Genomic DNA, 20,791 nt, shown 5'->3' on the forward strand with positions numbered 1-20,791 from the left:
ATTAACTAACCAAAGAGACAACGACCACAAGGGTAGCGGGCGAGACTAATAATCAAATCAGTCACAATCTCTAATCTCACATGCTGGCTAAAAAAAACCTTGACTGGAAGTACCTGTGGTGTTCAGCAGGAACCCTGAGGACCTGCAATTACGTGGTACAGTGAAGTTGCCTTGTGTTTGCTCTGATATAAACACCACCCTAAACAGCTTATTAAATTAGAATGAGCTTTTAAAAAAGTACACTTATCAGTGCTAACAACTTAATCAGTATCAATTTGTAATGGTTTTTGTGTGTCTAGGCATTTTTTTACATTTCGCCACAATTTGCAATATTTGAAATCTTACCTAATTAAAGGTAATATAGCGTTAAATCCTGCAAACAAGTCGCTGTTCCTAATTGTGATTTCGTTTCAAGTCTCGTAAGCAGAGTCTCCAATAGAAATGTAGGAATTTGCTGCCACTCAGTAGCTGGGGTGGGTTTAAGTATTCAGATCAAATCAATGATAGATACAAGACTGCACTAGGAAAGGTAGTTTTTGTTTTTTTTGTAGCAGGTTTTGGGGTTTTTTTTAATGGGAAAAGGGGTATAGTCAGCGTGAATTGAGTAACCATTGCCAGTATTTTTCCTGTGTTTATTTGCTCTACACCGATTTCATTTTTGTTTGTATCAAGGATGTCTTATCGGCTTAAAATCAAAAATATAAGCTGTATACATAAGTAATGTTGCTAGACTCACACAGTCAGGAGTTTGTAGTGAAACATCATATTAATGCTTATTGATGGTCAAATCATAAGAGAGTTTCATCATCAATTTCATTTATCATAATGGCTAAGTCCTGGAGGACATAGAACAAATTCTAATAAATCAATAAAATTACTTTAGGGTCTCAGTTTCCTTCATGAAAGACCCACACATTATGGATAATGTGTAGTTTATTTTGTAATGTTATTTTTTGTAGTTGTTATTGAACAACAACTATGCCAAATCTCTCTTACATTTTTTAGTCTTTCACTCCGAAGAGGAATCACAGGATGAATACATGGAAAAAGCAGAGATTGGTTACTGTAAAGGACAGCCAAAGCGCAAGGACCCCAATTCCCAGAAGCCTCCATACTAGTTGTTTTTTTCAGTAAAATTTAAACTGCAGAACAATGGGCACATTATTGTTTGAATAAAGATGTAAGGAAACTAATTTAAATTGCATCCTGAGGCATGGTATATTTGTATTAAGTGGGATATATATATATATATATATTGAACTGAAGCTCATAAATGATTAAAAAGAGAAACAACTGCAGACAGACTGATTTGGTAAACATGAAAGTCAAGCTACTTCTGGGAATGTATTTTCACCATGGAAATCACTATCTGTTGCACTCTGATATCATTCACTTAATTATGCTGCTGTCAGAATGGCAGCCATGCTTGACACTAATCTCACAAGGTGGATTAAATGATTCCCTGAGTCACTGACAAACACATTTTAAATAAACTGGAATCCTATACGTTTCCCTGAACTCCTGTCAAAGTGTAAATAACATATTCCATGGTGAGCAGAGGAGATTAACTGTTTCATTACAGCACGTTCTGGAAGATTCTCTTGTTTTACTTTTTACTAAATTACAAAAACATTCACAGCACTTGACACGCTGTCACAATTGCATTTAATCCTTAATAAAAATAAAACAAACACATTTTATTTTATTACTGTTTTCAATGCAAATGTGGGTATTAACAGGGCGATGAAAACAATTGGGCACGAGCTTGGCTCAGTACTTAGCACTTGCCAATCCAGATCTTTTCACTGTACAAAAGAGCCAGCCTGGATATCTCTGTTATCACATAGCCTACAGTTCACTGAATTTGCTGTCTTGACTTCAAAAAGGTCATTTAGTAATATATCTGTAAATTGTGCTGGCTGACTGATAACAATCGTGCATTTGTTAAACACTTTCAGTGCCACCAACTGTCTTTAAAGTTGTTTCCTGAAAAATCAGATATTTTCAGTGGAAAACAAACCACCAACAAATCATAGGAATACCAAGCTATCCTGCCCATGGTAACCCATAAGGTCAGGTGGGATCACAAGCACTTTTCTTCCGGACTCAGTGGAGAAGAAGAATATTGAGGAATACTGAACTTCTCAATGAGAGCCTCCCTATTTGGAGAAATGCCAAAAACTTTTTTTTGTGTTATTATTTTTTTTCCACTTCTGATTACAAGCTATGAAAATCCCACATATTACAAGATTACGTTTAAAATACAAGAATAAAATAAAATGCATGTACCCAACATTTCATATGTGCACCATTATTTTCCATGTTCTATCACAAACACGACAATTATAATTGTGAGTACCACCTTCTCCATAGCTACTCAATAAGCTTGTATTCAACTGTAACAATACTAGTGAATACCTGTTTTATCCACATTTTATCAACAACTTCCATTATTTTAATTAAAACAGTGTCCTATCATGTTGTTTGTATGGACAATAATGGGGTGCGTTTTTAATATACTTCTTTTTTTTTTTTTAAAGCATCTCTCATCAGATTCATATAAATGAGAAACTGAGTTTCTATGCCAGTCTATTCTCCAGCCACTGCAGCCAGAAATCCTGCTGGTTCCATGTTTAACTCAGGTCTGGAATACATTCATATTCTGTCAGAATAACAAACGAATGTTTTTACCAAAAATCTTTTGAACATGTACTGTACTTACACACAGGCAGTGAACTTGTCACACACATGTGTACAAATGCATTTTAATAATAAGAAAAATGTATTAAACCACAGGCCTTCAGGGTGCATTAACTGCAGTAAAAATCACTTTCCAAGACCTTCTCAAGCAAACTTTGCTAGTTAACGGCTATGAAAGTCTCAAATAAGAGACTCAATGTGTACACAGTGGCCCTTGGCTACTGGTGGTGAAATGGGATGCATGATCAAGTGAGTAAAATAACTTCATATGAAGGCTTAGGAACGCGCCACACACAGAAGCATCAGGTGGATGTTGAACAGATTCTGTAAGTCAACTCACAAAGCACCTGAGTACTTAGCATACAATGTTTTATGTGAATCCGTAACACTACAGCATGTGGGTTTCCGATGTTTTAAAATACTGTATTAGGAAATGATATTCATCCTCATGAAGATAAGAGCTATAGACAGATACCAATTCAAGCGGGCAATACAGTAACTATGGAGAACGCACCGTCTAATAAAGAACAGTGTACTAGTAAAATACTGTGAGAATGCAGAAACTGCAGGTATACGTGTCTGGAGCTGCGCGTTTCTCATTCCACCATCTCAAAGCACCCAGTCCCTAATCCTGATCATTCAATAGCGAATATTGGTGCAATTGTTTGGAAAACGTCATTGACAATCAGGTTTCCACATTTTGTTCAGCAAGGTGTTATAAATTGCTACCATTGCTTATTAAACGATCATTCGCTGCATAATCTGATATTTTAATTATTAATACACTCCTGTTAGTGCGTTGTGCTTGTGAATCACAAACGCCCTTTCTGTTCCTTATTTTCTGGCAAAACAATATTAGCCAATATAATCTTTTTATCTTTAACAACAGCTGCAGTGCAATTATTATTATTATTATTATTATTATTATTATTATTATTATTATTAATAATAATAATAATAATAATAATAATAATTGCATTAACAGTAATGTCATAGTTGATGTTTATTTCCGCATGCTAGTACCAGTACAGTCTAGTACAGGATTAATGTAACAGCATCTGTGCAATATGTTCGTATGGCAATACTGTATTACAAAAAAAAAAAAAAAAAAAAAAAAAAAAATTAAAACAAAAAAGCAAAAAATGAAGAAAATACCAATAGCCCTGTAATGTAAAAACATTCCAATGAATCCTGTGCACAAATGCAACGATTTTTTTTGTTTTGTTTTTCGTTTAAAGAACCGACTATTAGTATCTACATTATATAGGCTTTCTGGAGAAACCCGCTAACATGTTTCTGCATTGCGGTAGTTGTTGCATGGCCGCTTTACAGTTCACATGTGTGCACATTTGCTACCACCGCTAATTAAACTGTCTGGGTTCTATTTTTCGCATGCCCGTATTTTCTTACCTGCAACAGAGAACCGTCGATCTGTGCAATCTCAGCAAAGCACACCTGTGTCCGCCGCACTGCCAGTCAACCAAGCCGAACTGACGGGAGGGACCTTTTACTATTATGCTATTGGATACTGGTGATGTTTGACGTGAAAAAGTAACGCGGTTTGGGTTGCTATTGGACAAAAAGGATGTCATTCCAACTGTACTGGGTTGGGCTGGGATGCTTATAGTTGCAGTGAGTCTGCAGTAAAATATTGCACTGGATTCAAGGATCACACAACAAATGTCTGTTGCCTTGCCCAAAGTGAGACACGGCATCGTGCGAGAGGAAGAGATTGTTAAGTATTACTGACAGTAATACTCACCAAACCCAAAACCCCTTGGGCGACTATAGGAAGCGGTGGCGTCTGATACCACTTCACGGGGACGGGGGTTTAGCCGGTAAATCCGCAGAAATGGAAAACTGTCTGCGCCATATATGATACGGTGGGCTGAGCGAGTTGTTATAATACCAATGAAAATAAGAACATGGTTATATTAATCGTAATTATTATTAAGCAAACTAAAGCTGTGCTAGGTTTTAAACAATGTTCAGTAAATTGTGTGTGTGTTAAATGTTAAAAAAATAATACATAACGTAATGTATAATGATTATAATTAAAATAACAAATGTTCTATATTACAATAGTGCTTGAGGACTGTAACATGTTGCCTGTTACCCTCACTGGTTAATTACTGTAAGTGACTTGTACAATATTTCAAAGTACACAGATGAAGTAAAAGCTGATACTGTAGTAGTAATGCATTTACTTGCAAAATATCTCATAAGTGAAGCATTGTGCAATGCAGCAGAAAGGGCAGCCTTGAAATATCCCCCTTCACTCTTGGCTCTTTTTAGAAGAAAAATAAAATTAGGATCAGTCCAAGATACAAGAAGTGTACCAGATAAAGGTCAAGTGCTTATAGAGCAGGTATTGGAAAATGTAAGTGATTTTCTTCTCTGCAAAGTGCTTATTGAGTTTCCAGACAACATTCCCCTGTGGTCAGAAACAGTGGCGCTGGAACACTTTTTACAGTGGGGGTGCTGAAAGCCATTGAACAAAACTGTACCCCCTATATGCTTACCAGAAAACGTATAGAGCAGACAAATCAAACATGTCATGCTATCCGCTTAAGTAAAAACTAATACAAGAAAATTAGTTGGCTGGCCATGGGACACAGGTAGTAGATACTGACACAGCAGATGTCTAGTTTTTCAGTTCAGCTCCTAAGCAATGTGATGGAGACTAGGTTACGAAATGCATTAAGCAAGCGATACAATTGAAGAAACAGCCAAGCAAATATCTGACAATGATATTACATCAAGGTATTTGCTAAATAAATAGTTGGGAAAGAAACAGCGTTAACTGAAACATCAAGATATACTGCACAGAAACTGAGACTGCAGTAGAGGGACCCATATGGGTTGCCACCATACAACCCTGACCTCACCACCTGCCAGTGAAGAGCTTAGGAGTTTACTAAAGAGACCATACATAAGAACGAATATGTTATAGTAGTCGAGACGCTTAGAACTCCCCCACAATGCACTTTACCTTCTGCAGTGTGTATTTTAAGATTGATATCCACCATCCTTTCCAGTTACTACATCCGATATGGCCCCTGCCTTGAAAAGAGACAAGTGGAAAAACATCTAAAATTAGAATACCTTGTCAATGAGAGCAGACAGGTCTTCCCTCTGGGAGTCAATGCCTTAAAACACTAATGCACCACAGATAAATCAGCCTTCTAGTAATGTCTAGTGTATGAGCACCAGAAAGCCAGTACAATACTGTATATGTGAGACCAAAGGTGAAATACATGATTCTTGTCATGTACTTTTATATAAACTAGATTAATGCAACTAATAATCATTTGGCCTCAGCAAAAACTCTGTTTCATGTGTGGTTTATGTAGTGTGGCACTCTTTTTAATTAAGGAGATAATGATGACTGGAAGTTGGTTTAGTAGCATTCATGGGCTGGACCACTGCAGACCAATAAATTCTTATTTTCACTTTAAAAGATTGTATATTTAATACAGTACAAATTTTGGAACAAGTAGTGCTTTGTCGTGTTTAGGGTAGAAGAGGTTGCTTACTAGAAACAGCCTGCTAACAACATATCTTGGTATCTCTGAATTGATAAGTATCTGTTCTCCAGTACTGCATTCTACTGAAATCATGGCTAGAATAATATCACATTTCAGTTTTTTTTTAAATATATTTTTCCATTCTGACAGAGAGCAATATCATTAATTTACAAAAGTACATCAATAAATAAGCTTGTAAAAAGTTAATGCAATATGCTCCGTCCATAAACTCTGTTATTATTAAAATAGTGCACTGCTTTAAAAGCAATGGGGGAAAAAACTTAAGAAAACTGAGGGCTCTTTTACCGAAAGCCATGTTCATGAAGAATATAAATGTTCTGTAATAAAAATCACAAATCACCACTGTGCTAAAATTGTATGTTTTAAAAAGACACCAGTACACTTTGGTTTTAAAATGTGTCTGGCCAGTATACAGTGTACAATCAATATCATTTCACAAAATTACAGTGTTCTATTTTTCTGTTTTTCAAGTAAATATTGCATTGTATTTAATAGGTTACTTATGTGTTCACATAAAAATTCAGTTGTAATCGTCATTTTTTCACTAGGGGGCAGTAAATACATCATAAAGGCATTGAAGATAGCTTTTGATCAAACCTGAATATCCAATATGAGAAGAGAATAGTACTCTTATTTCCAACACTATTCCTATTGGTCATGAAAGCTGATCCACATTTTGTTCAGTCAATTCATTAAAAAAAGAAAAGAAAAACCCTTCTACGTCACTGTATATCTAATCAAAATGTGCCCACGGAGTGATTGGTTTCCACTGCTGCACAGAGAATAAAATCCCAATACACAGGTTCAACAGCATGTAAATTGTGTGCAGCAGGGAGGTGCTTTTGACTGCATCAGCTATGCGAATATGATGAATCAGCAATGTTGTACAGTTCCAGGAAGTGAACCACACAGATGAGCACTGTACTGTAGTATCTCAATGCTGCTGCATAATTACCTTCAACAAAACAACAATTTATCTTTTCAAATCATGTGGCATTGCTTGTCTAGCACTGAAGGCTTCTGTAGCATGTCCATGTTGCTTGTCACATTATGTGTGATAGGTTTGTATTACCAAAGAAAAACTATAGCCAGCAGCATTATGATTTCATTTCATTTCAAGTATTGCACGTGCTTTTTCTTTCATGGCAAATGCAACATGTCTTGAAAAATGTGAAGTGGTTGCTTGCAGCCTTTTGTAAAGAGTGTTCTCCACAATTCTGGGGTTGTGAGCTAGGATAGAAGGCTGATTCCACCACCATTTTCTTTCATTTTTTTTATTAATGATGTATTTTCCATCAGTTCTTAATTGCATTGAGTTATTTTCAAGATGAATCCCGATCGAAACTAGCAGAACCCTATTACATTACATTCAACTATGATATAATCACAGATGCATTTTAAATGAGGTCTTTCAGGTAAGAGTGCAGTATCTTCTTCCTACAGTATATACACTGCTTGTGAGGACTTGATATGCCGCCTAAATATACATGTATGTGATGATTAAACAGCAACAACCAAAAAAACTAAAAAAAAAAACTAAAAACCTAAACAACCAATACAATATCATCATCATTTTCTGTTTGTTTTTCATAACCATTAACACACACACAGGCATTATCAGCAGTGGCAACACATGTGAACTGGTAGTAATTTGATACCAAGTCTCTGCAATCAGTGTGTATTAGTTCATATTGTGATAACTTGTCAAAATATGAAAATGTTACCACTATGGAGTTATTTTGCTCTTATAATAGCTGTGCTTATGTTCATATCTAGTATAGAATTTGTAATTTGTAATTTTTCAGTCAGTATATGGGAAACTAAAATACAGTATGTAATTCAATAACATAATATTATTCAGCAGGTTTCATTCGACTTTATGAAGCAGAATTAGTTAATTTTATAGGGTGATGCAAAACGTTTAGCTGTTGCTGTAGGTATCCTCTGCATAATGCCTCAGACTCTCAGTCTGGTAATTGAATCCAGTCACTTGTGTTAATGATCACCTGCACTAAAAGGATATTTTACTGTGTTAATGGTCACCTGCACTAAGAGGTCATTTGAGTGTGTTAACGGTTACCTGCACTAAGAGGTCATTTTACTGTGTTAATGGTCACCTACACTAAGAGGTCGTTTGAATGTATTAACGGTTACCTGCACTAAGAGGTCATTTGAGTGTGTTAACGGTCACCTGCACTAAGAGGTCATTTGAGTGTGTTAACGGTTACCTGCACTAAGAGGTCATTTTACTGTGTTAATGGTCACCTACACTAAGAGGTCGTTTGAGTGTATTAACGGTTACCTGCACTAAGAGGTCATTTGAGTGTGTTAACGGTCACCTGCACTAAGAGGTCATTTGAGTGTGTTAACGGTCATCTGCACTAAGAGGTCATTTGAGTGTGTTAATGGTCATCTGCACTAAGAGGTCAGTTGCACTTCCAGTAAGCTTCCAGCTGCCTCAGGCAGCATAGCAAATGTTCTGTCCCTTGAGATGATTGGAGATATGTTAATATTAAAAACCAAATTCCAACCATGTTACAAAGCAAAATGAGTTATTCCTATAGGGTGATGCAAGACATTTGGCCATAGCTGTTGATGTGTTCTATAGAAAAGAAAATTGACAAAAAATATCCTGGAAAAAATTGAACACATGAAAAGACGAATGCAGTTACTTTATGCAAAATGCTTTTAAAACATGGCTGTACATCATGATAAGCATTTACAGTAAGTAACCTCGTTTTGTTATTCGCTCCACTGTTTAATTTGCATGTGTTAATGCAGTGGAAGACTTTAGTGATTTATAATGTTGTACTGCTATGTCACATATATCTCAATTAATACAAACAAAATGACAGGCATTTCAACGAAGTGACACTGAAGAAGACATTATCTATATTCACCACCTATCTGTGGTGATCCTGAGATTACATCTAAAAATAGACAGTTGATGCAATGCAGTGTTATTCCCCTGTGCTTGCAAAGGCTCCAATAAAAACAACTGTGGCTTGTCGAGGTTAATCAAAACCTAAACCTTAGTTTCATATAGTGTTAAGGGTGCTGTTTTTTTAGTGCATTTAAACATGCTCTTTAGGATTGTATCTTCTTTTGAATGTTTTTCTAAAATATACTTATTATGGTTCATATGGAAATGACAACATCAATTTTAATGGGAACAGGAACTGAGGAAAATAAACTGTATTTTTGTGAGATTAGTTTTCATTTCTTTTTCATGCAGTATACTGTAGTACTAGACTTGTTATAGGATCTGGGGTCCTTTCACAAAGCTATAAGCACCTGGCTATTTAAATAATATTTTTAAATAAAGTCTGTTTCAATGGATTGTATTCAGTTTTGTCTGCATGAAACATTTCTTACCAACAGGCAATTCACCATCTTGTAACCAAGATGCTGCTAGATGACTAAACATGTACACATTTTCAAACCAGTGCTTACACTGCATTTACTGCTGCATTTTAACTGTCCTCAGCATAACGACAGATAGTGTTAAAAGTATACCATCTGTTCACTGTATGTAGTTAGCTTGCATAATGCAGTTTATGTAGAGGACCCAGCCAGGGTTTGATGTTTACAATGACATTGCACAAAGCTGCATTTTGGTGTCCTTAATCCCTTTCATTAATCTGTCACATTGTTTCTCATTATAACAATTTTTCTTTTGTAATTACCGCCCCTGAGGTAACGGTTCTCATTGTTCGGCTCCTTTGAGGTTGCTTAGGACACCAGACAGTGAAAATTACTTTCCTGACTATTTACTTAGTGCTGTATCCAGCAGATCCATCTGATAGAATTTCTGTTGCTCTACTCATTCTGACACTAATGTTTTGTAATTATGTTGCGGTTGCCTGGTTTGTTACAAACTAGAGTTGCGAGTAACTTTACGGCTTCTGAGCTTTTATCATGAAATTCATGTGACCAATCAGCTTCTTTCAATTGTGAGCGTTATTGTCCATAGTAGGCCTGTAGAATGCTGTGAAGTTTGAAGAGTTTACATGCAGCGATGTTTATGTTACAGGCCGTGTAAAGATTTAAGCAAAACGTCACTACTGCCCATCTCTGAACAATGAGCTTCATCTAGTGGTGAGCAACATTTTTTGATAGAGCATACATGTGTTCCTGTATATCTTCCATTGCAACCTTGACCTTATCTGCATTCTCTAGGAGGTATTATCCAGTTTTACATTTGACCTTTAGGAGAGGCCAGAGGACATGGCCAATGACATTTTTTATAGAGTATATATGGATTCCTATATATCTTCCATAACAACAATGACCCTATCTACACTCTCTAAGGAGCTCTATGCAGTTTTATAGCCAGTTTTGTATGCAGATGATGTCATCCAGTGTGGTCACCATCGGATAATCGGTTTCCAAGAAGATGTGTTAATCATATTATGGTTTGTAAAGCATTTTTATGATGTTATCCAACGTGGCCGCCAAACCAAAGAACCAATCAGCTTCTTATGAACAACAGTTAATCTTGGACTATCCCTCAACATGTATAGCAAGTTTCAGAACTCTGCAATAAGTGATTTTCGATACATAAACGTTTTAACAATCTCCACAAAATCCAGTATGGCTGCAGAACCATGTGACCTATGACAATTGTTTTTTCTTCACTGACAACTTCCTGTAGGCATCTACCAACATACCAAATTTCATGAGTTTTTGAGCAACTTTTGGCAGAAGAGAAAACAATTGTAATAAAAATCTTTACAAGAACAATAGGCTTCCGCAGTCATTCTGGCTAGGAAGCCTAATGATGCATTTTAATACTTTGTTAACCACAGAACGGAGTGGATGTGCAGTATAAAATACCTCCCGTTTGTTTTCAAACACATGCTTCCTTGAGAAAGGTATGAAATGTTGGGCAGATGGCTATTTTGAGCAAAAAGCTATCCTCTGAAACAAATGTGACTATGCAGCAGACCATTTTTGATCTTTACAGTTGTTCATTTGAAATTGATATGCAAATCTCTGGTGTGCCCCATATAAGTAAATTTCCCAAAACTATACAATTAATGTTTTCTTATCAGACATAATCTGTCTGCCATAAATACATTCCATTATTCATATTAATATCCAAAACGCTTCAGATACAGTCGGAAGAATTCCAAATTAACAGTATTACAAAAAATAATGGAAAAGTTAACTCAAGAAAATTTGATGTCAATATTCTGTTTGCTGCAACATGCACACATTCTCAATATTTTACCTATGTTATTATCAAACATTTATTGACCTCTAGTTGCCAATTAGTTGGAGTACTGTAGCTTATGATTGATTGAGGCATGGCTTACCAGTCTGTCAGATAAGATCATGAAGTATATATATATATCTAATATATATATATATATCATATATATATATATATATATATATATATATATATATATATATATATATATATTATATGCATGTCAGCTCAGACCTCACTCTTAAACTCAGAAGAGATGTTTAAGGAGGACACAGATATGTTTTGGACTCCTGTAGGTGGATTGTTTGAGCACTGGGCTTGCAATGCACCCAGACAACTTTTAAATAGTCAAGAAAATCACACAGGCTCATTCAATTTTAAGTTTTAACGAATCAGAGCAGTATTATTAAATGCTTAATAATGGATTGAGTGGTTACAGACCACTTTGGATCCCAGCTAATAGGAAGTCTGGGCAATCCAGTGTCTTACAAGTTTAACAGCATTAATACTTCAATACAAATATGGTTATCGCTGTTTTTTTCACTTAGGCCATGCATGCAAAAATGTTAAAAGCGCCCACTGCTAAATCATAAATTATCCAATATATCACTCTCTAAGGCTAAAATATAATTCCTATACCTTACAGCAAATGTTCTAATATGAGAGAGATATACATTCAAAATGGTGCTTACCTTTCACTATATGGAAGTGTAGTTGTAGAATATAATGTAAAAACAAGAACTTTCTTCAAAGACTTCTGAATACAATTGAACAGCAACCAGTTTTTTCAGAGATCTTCAGAGCATGGACCATGTAACTTCTAGTTAGCTAGTCGAAGGATGCTTGACTGAAGTCTTGCCTCAATTTTAATATAATTTTTTCTCCATGTGTATCAGAAGACCCAATTAAATCTAATTATTTGGTTTGTTTTACAACCCTTATCTTTTAAGTGAATAACATATTTAAAAAGTGCTAGTAACTCCTTTAAAATTAATTAGATATGATCTCATGTCCACCCCTGCGGTCCACATCCCAATTTCAAGCGACTACCAATCTCTCATTAATTTTATAAAATAATAAGGTAATGAACATTAACTTTGTTTTTCTTTTACTTTTCATTATTTAATTTAACAGTTTATACATAGCAAAACCTTAAACTGAGGACAGCACTTGAGAGCCAAAATTTATTTCCTGTAGTTGTTTTGTCCAGTTGCCTTGCTCATGCAATACTTTTTGTTAGTAAAATATAACAGGGAATACATAGCCAAGGGTCCTGAATGGGAGACATGGTCACCCAGCAAACCAGCTTTAAATGCACCAATATTGCTTCAAGCAGGCAGACAGAGCCAAGGGGTACCCTGCAGTAAATCTACTAACAAAAATCTTGTAGCTTTATGCATGTGCCCAAGTTAATAAACTAGGTTACAGCTTTGTATAAAATTTTTTCATTTTTGAACTTAACAGTTTCCCCTTAATAAATACTTGTTTTCTATTACAGTAAAACTGAAATAAGTGCAACACTTCTTTTTAGTTTCTAAAGGTTGCTTTTTATTGCAATACCTAAAAGTGTTTTTTGGCTTACAAACTTCTTTCCAATTAAAGTTAGTTGCTTTTCTGATAAGAATTTACGCTGTACAAACTTTTCTAATTTAATTACATGAAATGTTCTCTTCTGCTGCCAGGTTCTCATTAATTTCTATAACATACTGAAGTAATGGACATTACACCATCAACTTCTTTTTCTGTTATCAAAAGGTACTTTTCGTTAGTTAATATTTAAAAAACCACTCATTATACAGACCTTGAATTAAAAACTACTGACGTTGAATGAATCTCTCTTCGGTGGCCAAAACTCGTTTTTCCCTGTTCTACCGACACTTTGCTATAAAGGCAAGGTTACCAATTAATTATATTTCTTCAGCCAGTCTTACTGTATACTAGTTATTAACTACAGTCTCCACTAGAACAATTCTTCTGTTATAACATATTTACACTTATATTCTGTTTTAATTATTCTAGAATAATTAAAGACTGCTTTCAGATCAAGCTCACTTCTTTTTCTAACTAAGAAACTAGACTGTGAATCCATTCTTGAGCCAATTAAATGAAAGGCTTGTTTTGTCCTTTCAGTCTCCCTGTAACAAGACTTTTACTTTTTATTGCAGTAAAATGTTATACAAGTAGATTACTTATATTAGTTATTTTATTTAAAATTTTACTCACACATCTTAGCTCTTTTCATAGTTTGTTATTCTTATAGAGGCTCTGTGTTTAGTTTAAAACCTGTTTCTTAACTATCCTTTTTTTTCCGTTAAGAAACTTGACTGTGAACATTTGAATTATTTAAATGAGATGCTCGTTTCTGCCTTTCCTCTAAGGCCAACACAGGCTTTCATGCCGATAGCTCTCATTAATTTTATAGATAACAGAGGCCCTATGTTTAAGCTGGCCAGTTTAAATAACTTTTTGCCTCTTCCTTTCAAGGTTGACACAAGCAAGCTTTTTTCCTAACATTAGGTAATACCTGCTCTCCCTTCTCTGCAACAGTTTTTTTCTGCTGGCTATAGATTCTTTAAAACACAGTACAGTTATTAAAATATTTTAACATTGTTGCAGTTTGACAAATGTTCAATTTGTATCCCAAAGATGGTCCTGCTTCCAACATCGGTGACAGTCTTGGTTCAGTTTCTGCTCTCAGTGAGTCTGTCAAAGCCACTACAGGTGAGGGTGACTGTCTTTAAAAGGCTGATTAGCTGGGCTCACATCTCTACATTCTCATTCCCATCGTCAGTGGGAAAACCTAAAATAAATCAAGCTCGCACCTTGTACAAGGGAAGAAAGGTTTTAGGGTCACACGTGGCAAGTCCCTCAAATAAATCAATTAATCACTAGGCAGTTGAATGGAAACATCTGCCATCTGAATACATAAATAGAAGTCAGAGAGGACAATGATAAGTGTTCAGGAGCAGGGAGTGCTCAGCTAGATGATGGATAACGCCACCAATGTCTTTGGAAATTCTTAAAGTGGTAGGTTAAGCAAAACGATTTAAAGTGATGCAAAAATTCTAATAAAATTCTAATAAAATTCCTAATAAAACTCTCTGACAATAATACAGGATCATACAGATTTTCCCAGAGAAACACACCCTGTGATGAGACTAGCACAATAAACCTTCCTAATAGTTTTTTGTTTGTGAGGGTTTCCTTTCTCTAAAATACTGATGTCATCTCATAAATTCAAAAAACAAACAAACAAAAAAACACACAAGTGAGAAATCAAAAAAGTGAGTGAAATTCTGAAACCACATTTATTTATATATATATTTTTAATACAAAATCATTTGCAATAATATTATAGAGTAACAAATTCGGCAGCCTTTCATACACAGCTTAATTTAGCATACACAGTTACCAGAGTATCATACCACTCTTAAATCAGAAGCAAAAACAAAAAAGGGTATTTTAAGAAATCAGCTGCTGGGTGTGCTGTTGCTTTTCTGCAGGTCTTCTTGGTATTGGCTGGTTTTCAAATAAGATAGGAAATGAGAAACAGTTTCCACTTGACAAACAACATTATTTGAAAGTTGCACTGTGCCGATCTTCTGATTTAAGCTTGTGAAAAACAATATTTGAAAGGCTTGCAGTTTGTGAGTAATAATTTACGAAGTTCACAGCAAACAACATTGTATAATAGATAATATTCACTCCACTGGCTCTATCATTTCATAATGTCGCAAATAACGCTGAATCAGCTAGGCTGGTCAGTAAAACATTGAATCCTTTTGTATGGAGAATATCAGTAGCTAACTGATTCAGATTCAGTTGTATTGTGTCTGCCAACTAATGATGATAAACAAACTACAAGTTGGGTGCCTGCTGATATGAAAAACAGTGAGTTTTGGCCCCCTACTGTATTCTGGATGAATGGCATCCCTTCTAAAGTGTCTCTATGTGAGCAGAAAGAAGTGTATAGTAACAATGTGTACACATCCAGAACTATTGTACATGGTGCAGAAGTAACCCTGACACATAAATTAAAACATAATCCTCTTGTTAATTGTGCATGTAATATGTGCCAAAGCAAGTCATCAGTGAGTGGGCTCAGACTTTGTCCGGCATGCAGTCATTTGGCTAAACACTGTAGAATCTTGTTTGAATGCAATGATTCTGTAGGTGATTCTTTCTCTCATTTAAATGTAAACCCAAAAAGATATTAAGAGGATTGAATGCATGAGTTGTGAAAGGGTCACTTAGTAAAATGGGCGCATCTGGGAAAATTAGAATGCGAGGAAGGTGTCCCTACTAAGCGTGTACAAGTGTCTTGGAGTACGAAGTCAAGGCCATGGCGACTCACACCTGTGATGCGAGACGATGGATTCGAGAGCCTATTGTCGTGTTCGCTGAGCCTACCTGAGTGGAACCTGAGACCGAAGTGGAGTCTTGCTTGGAGCGAGCTGAAACCCTTGACTTTGTGCCTATTTAAAATTAAATGTATTAATGCAATAATATGTGTTATAATCCTTTGTATTGTTTGTATAATCTTTAGTTTGGAAAATTGTGTAAGTGTGTAATCAAAAGTAACGTTTAATGCTGTTTTAGTCAGTAATTGTGAAACTTATGTTTTTTTTTTTATATAAAATCATGCAGTAGAAGCTGGTATAGTTTGATACAAGTGGCCAGTTTTTAGGCAGTTTCAAGATGGGCTTGATTCCCAGAAAGTTTCTGCAGCACCTTTTTTAGCCTAAGAAAATGTTGTTAAATGTTGAAATAAGGTTTAATATGCTTGCTTTTTACTATAAACTATTTGTGCGTGTAAGACCATATGCTTAACACTGCCTGTTATAATAATATACATGAAATTGTCTCTCATTAAAATAGGTTACATTTAAAATAGTTAGTAATCCTGTGCCTTAGGGAATAAACTGTCTAGTTTGACTCAGAGTTAAAAGATGATGCAACATAAAGGGATATTGTTTCAAAAATAAAATAAGTAATTATTTTATTATAAGTAATAAAAAGTAATTTTAAGAAAAAGAATAGAAGATGGGTTTTAAGAAAGTAAAAACGTACTAACTTGCTGTGAGCCTGTCGTGCCAGAAAGTAAAGGGATAGTTGGCATGAAGAGCGGAGTTCTCTTATCAAACAGCGTCAAGGTTAGAGTGTCTTCTCGTCATAGAAAAATCGGGAGGAACCTTGATTATCGCTGGAAATTGGAAAGCTAAGCGCACAACTAGAAAACTGGTTTAAGCTGGTTTTTGTGCAGCTGAAAAAATTAGGTCGTCTGCAGTTCAGCTGAATTCGTGCTGTTAGGAAACTCATAGGACAGAGACATTACAATCTTACACTTAAATAAAAAACAAATAGATTATCCATGAAGAGAAACTCTATATTGGGAAAAAACATAAGATAGAAGTTCCCTATAATATCTGTTAAGCACACGCCTGTAAAGAGAGAAGGAAAACTAATTTGAAGAATAGAATGGCATGAGGGAATACATTATCAGACATTAATACATATAATCAATATAATCATAACTAATAGTGTTGTATATATTTCAAACAACACTCATATATCCAAAATAATATTATTTTCTTTGTTTCACCTAGCTTTTTAGATAGAGGGGTCGAGAGATGAGCGGATGAGATCATGATCGGATGTGTAGACCAGGTGTCGTATCTTGAAAAATTGCTGACACAAGGCTCTAAATTTTTAGGCTGTTGTGTGCCAAAGAGATAAGAATTAGACTTGATAAAGATTCTCCATGTATTCCTATGGAGACGAATCCTATAAAAACTCACACTTTTCGCAAAGGGGCACCACATTCAAGACCTATGCTTAACAGGGTGAAGTGGTCCATCACTTGCAGATCTCCACCAGACTGATTCCTTTGTTCACGCTACTATTCCTTATAATAGGAGGTAAGCATATTACTAGCATTGTTATATCTTACATATATTGGTTGTATTGCTATAAGGTTTTGAAACTATGTTTTGGTTTTAAGAGAGTGTTATATTGAATGAAACTGAAATATAGAAGTGGGTGCTTGTAGACCGCATGTGTTTGGAAGTTTGGAATTTGGAAGTCTGATCAACCTACCTTTTTCCAAATATTAAAAGCATTTTAATAAACCGAAGGAGCACTGCTCTGATTTGTAAAACTTAAAATGAATGAGTCTTGAGTGTTTTTTTCTTGATTAAATAAAGGTTAAATGGCCAAACTTACAGCTCGTCCAGTGCTCGAACATAAACCACTAGGAGTTTATAACATCTCTGTCCTCCTAAAGTCTCCCGAGTTAAGAGTGTGTGCAGAGTAAATAGAAAATAAATAAAACCGAATAAAAAGAGTACATGAAAATCTCGAAACGCAGCAGACGTGACAATACACAGTACATGTTAGGCTTTCTTCTAATTTCTTCAGGCCTTAATGAGTCTACAGCAAAATAGGCTATATTTACACATTCAACAACATATCTACACGTAAAAGCATAACATTAGACTTAAACTTGACGCAAGTCATGAAAACCAAATGATGAAATCCAGTAGTTTCACCCATAAGGCTATTACATTGTCTATAAGTACTTTAACACTAATCTATTTTATGTCACATTTAAATTTGCACCTTTGAAAAACAGCAATGTCTTTAGCATGTTGTACCAAAGCCATATTTATTTTATTGTATGCAACTGAACACACATGCCCTACAAGTCAATGGAGGAAACTGCAACATTTATCAAAATGGCAGTGAATCAGTTCCTTAGTTAGAAGCTGCCAGATATACGAATAGCAGATAACAATCCTGAAGGTTTTGTAATCAGGGTGTCTAAAATTGGGGTATATTGGTAACAAACAATGGTTATAATGTATATTTATAGAACAGCATTAGAAGTGATATCTATCCATGTCCTGTAAGAGACTTTTAAGAAATCCCCTGCAATGCCAATACACAACACAATTTGTATTTTATGGTTTAAACTTGTATATATTTCCCCATAACTTGCAGTACTCAACTCAAAATGCATTCACTTGTATAGTCTATGAAAAACACTGTTCACTACAAAGGCACTATTTAGTAAAGGTCACTCACAACACTTTTTTTTTTTTGAGAATGCAACAAGACATCTGTGAAGTTTTAATTTGATGCCACTTTAACCTTACATGTAAGTACTGGTAAGATAAAAGGAAAAAAAAAAAAACTTTATATCACTGTTCACATAGTCAGCTGGAATGTGAAACAGACAAAGGCAATGCAAAGTTATGTTAATAGTATTTTAATATTTTGACACATGCAGCGTGTTGAGTATCCTTATTAATTAGTGCAATTGCAATATAAAATAAGTCAGCCATACAAAAACGTCCTTTAAAATCTAAAAACCAATTATCTTATATATGTAAGACTATGCTGAATGGCTGAAAAGGTGTAGGTGACTATAGAGTACTTATACACTGAGAACAGATGCATAAACATATTTCCCCAATTTCGAGTCATTGATTCTGCAGGTTGTCCTTTATAAATACTGTATATACAAACAGCTCCCGTCTTGCAAAAAATACACATAATAGCTATACATTTAATCACACTTTTCACAACAATGTCCACTGACATTGATGCTTTATATAATACCAATATAACACTTTGACAAAACTAAAATTCATATCCAGTAATTGAGATGTGCACTGTATAGTCTAAAATGAATCCACTGTTTTACAGTATACACTGATCTGTCTGTGTTAAGTGCGGCAAACATTGCAGCCTTTCTGTTCTCATGCACTATTAGAGAAGCTGATGAAATATGCATTGGGATTATGTAGTTGCCAATTCATTATATATATATATATATATATATATATATATATATATATATATATATATATATATATATATATATATATTATATATATATGACAAAAAATGACTACATACGTTTCGTATAGACGGCAGTTACACATCCCACTTTCTTTACCTCACACATTAGGCAGCCTGTTTGCACTTGGAGTACAAATCCCCTCTATTGCTTTAATGATCATTTGTAACATTAAACATCTTTCTCTATTTTCATACAGTATGTGCAGGGGATGGTAGGTCACAGTGTACATGGATCAGCCTGTAAGGTGAAGGTGTATACAGCCACTTGAATAGTTTCTATTGCCCCAAGTTACACAAAGGAGTTCATCGCATTAACTGGAGAAGGGGCCTCAGAGCTCTCATTGCCTTCTGCAGGTTCTTTTTCTTTCTTTCCACTATACTGTCCAATAAAAGAGCCATCTTCATTGAACTGGCCATCTCCTCCTTCACCGTAGTCAACTAAACTGTCATCACTGTCCTCTTTTTTTACAGTCCCATTGGAAGGGGTCCGGCTTCCTTTTAAAGGTTTATGGTCCTCTGTGTCACTAGAAAAAAATAATAGTCAGGCATTATATCTGTAAAACACAAATACAAATCTGTAAAGATTTATTTTAGTCCAAATAAAACAGCATGCCAGTGATGCCCTTTGCATGTATATTTTCTTCTTGTGTAGCTTGACAATCAAATCTAGTCAAAATATACAGTGTGATGAATCTGACTGATATACTAAGCAAGTAAACTGTGATGTTTTATGCAGTGGTGTTATGAATTTGCTAGTAGCTTATTCTTTTTTACCACATTTTCATATTTACTTATACTTATTTTTTTTTAATATGACATACATTGGAAGACTAGAAACACATAACGAAATTTAATTATTATTAATAATAATAATAATAATAATAATACATCCTCAGCCAAAAAAATGACAGTATGTGCATAAACAGAAAGCCTTTTATGCTGACAGTATGCCTGTATTAACCTTTAGAAGTGGAATAGCCAGTGATGCTTCATGGCAATGAATGAGAAATTAAGAATAGTTAAGTGATCATTTAAAAAGTTTTCCACGGGGTAAATAGATTAAGCAAACACCACTGCCTTTCAAGTCATGTGTATTAATATTGCATGCTAGGCTTGCGGATACCATCTTACCTTTCAAGTGACCTATATGTTCCATTAAAAAGAATGCAGAAAGAACAAATGAAAATTGTCTAAGAGGAAAAGCAAAGTTGTATTCCTCTCACTCATGACAACACAATCTGCCATGAAATGCCACAACCATGTAATAATATACTGTAGTAACACTGAAAGCAGTATTTACAATTGCAATCAAAAGACACATTCTGATTGATCAGTCTCACGTTATGTGAACGAGCACAATGCGGATGTCGTTGGGACCTTAGGTGTTTAGTATTTAGTTAATTTGTAAAAATTGTATATATTGTGGAGATTTTTACAAAAAAAAAAAAAAAAAAAACGTTAATAT

At 35.0% G+C, this 20,791-nt stretch overlaps 2 protein-coding genes across 26 annotated transcripts in view; both read right to left on the reverse strand.

Moving 5' to 3' along the window:
- LOC121318133 (contactin-1-like) overlaps nt 1–4,191 on the reverse strand; it is a 96,218-nt gene extending 92,027 nt beyond the window's left edge. Inside the window, exon 1 of one of the 2 annotated variants that reach the window (XM_041254462.1) lies at nt 4,111–4,191. The gene's annotated coding sequence lies outside the window, so the exon portion shown is untranslated. The remainder of the gene's footprint in view (nt 1–4,110) is intronic. The other variant, XM_041254464.1, reaches the window with a different exon arrangement.
- A 15,207-nt stretch (nt 4,192–19,398) lies between these two features.
- The window catches only part of LOC121318134 (neuronal cell adhesion molecule-like), a 97,528-nt gene continuing 96,135 nt past the window's right edge, over nt 19,399–20,791 (reverse strand). For 15 of the 24 annotated variants that reach the window (XM_041254474.1, XM_041254470.1, XM_041254476.1 and 12 more), the window contains 2 exons: nt 20,458–20,469; nt 19,399–19,850 (listed from right to left, as the gene is read on the reverse strand). In XM_041254474.1, the coding sequence (XP_041110408.1) occupies nt 19,616–19,850; nt 20,458–20,469 (247 nt within the window). In that variant the 3' untranslated portion in view covers nt 19,399–19,615. The remainder of the gene's footprint in view (nt 19,851–20,457; nt 20,470–20,791) is intronic. The other 9 variants (XM_041254490.1, XM_041254489.1, XM_041254478.1 and 6 more) reach the window with 1 other exon arrangement.

The sequence above is a fragment of the Polyodon spathula genome, chromosome 7, assembly GCF_017654505.1.
Source record: "Polyodon spathula isolate WHYD16114869_AA chromosome 7, ASM1765450v1, whole genome shotgun sequence".
NCBI classification, from domain to species: domain Eukaryota; kingdom Metazoa; phylum Chordata; class Actinopteri; order Acipenseriformes; family Polyodontidae; genus Polyodon; species Polyodon spathula.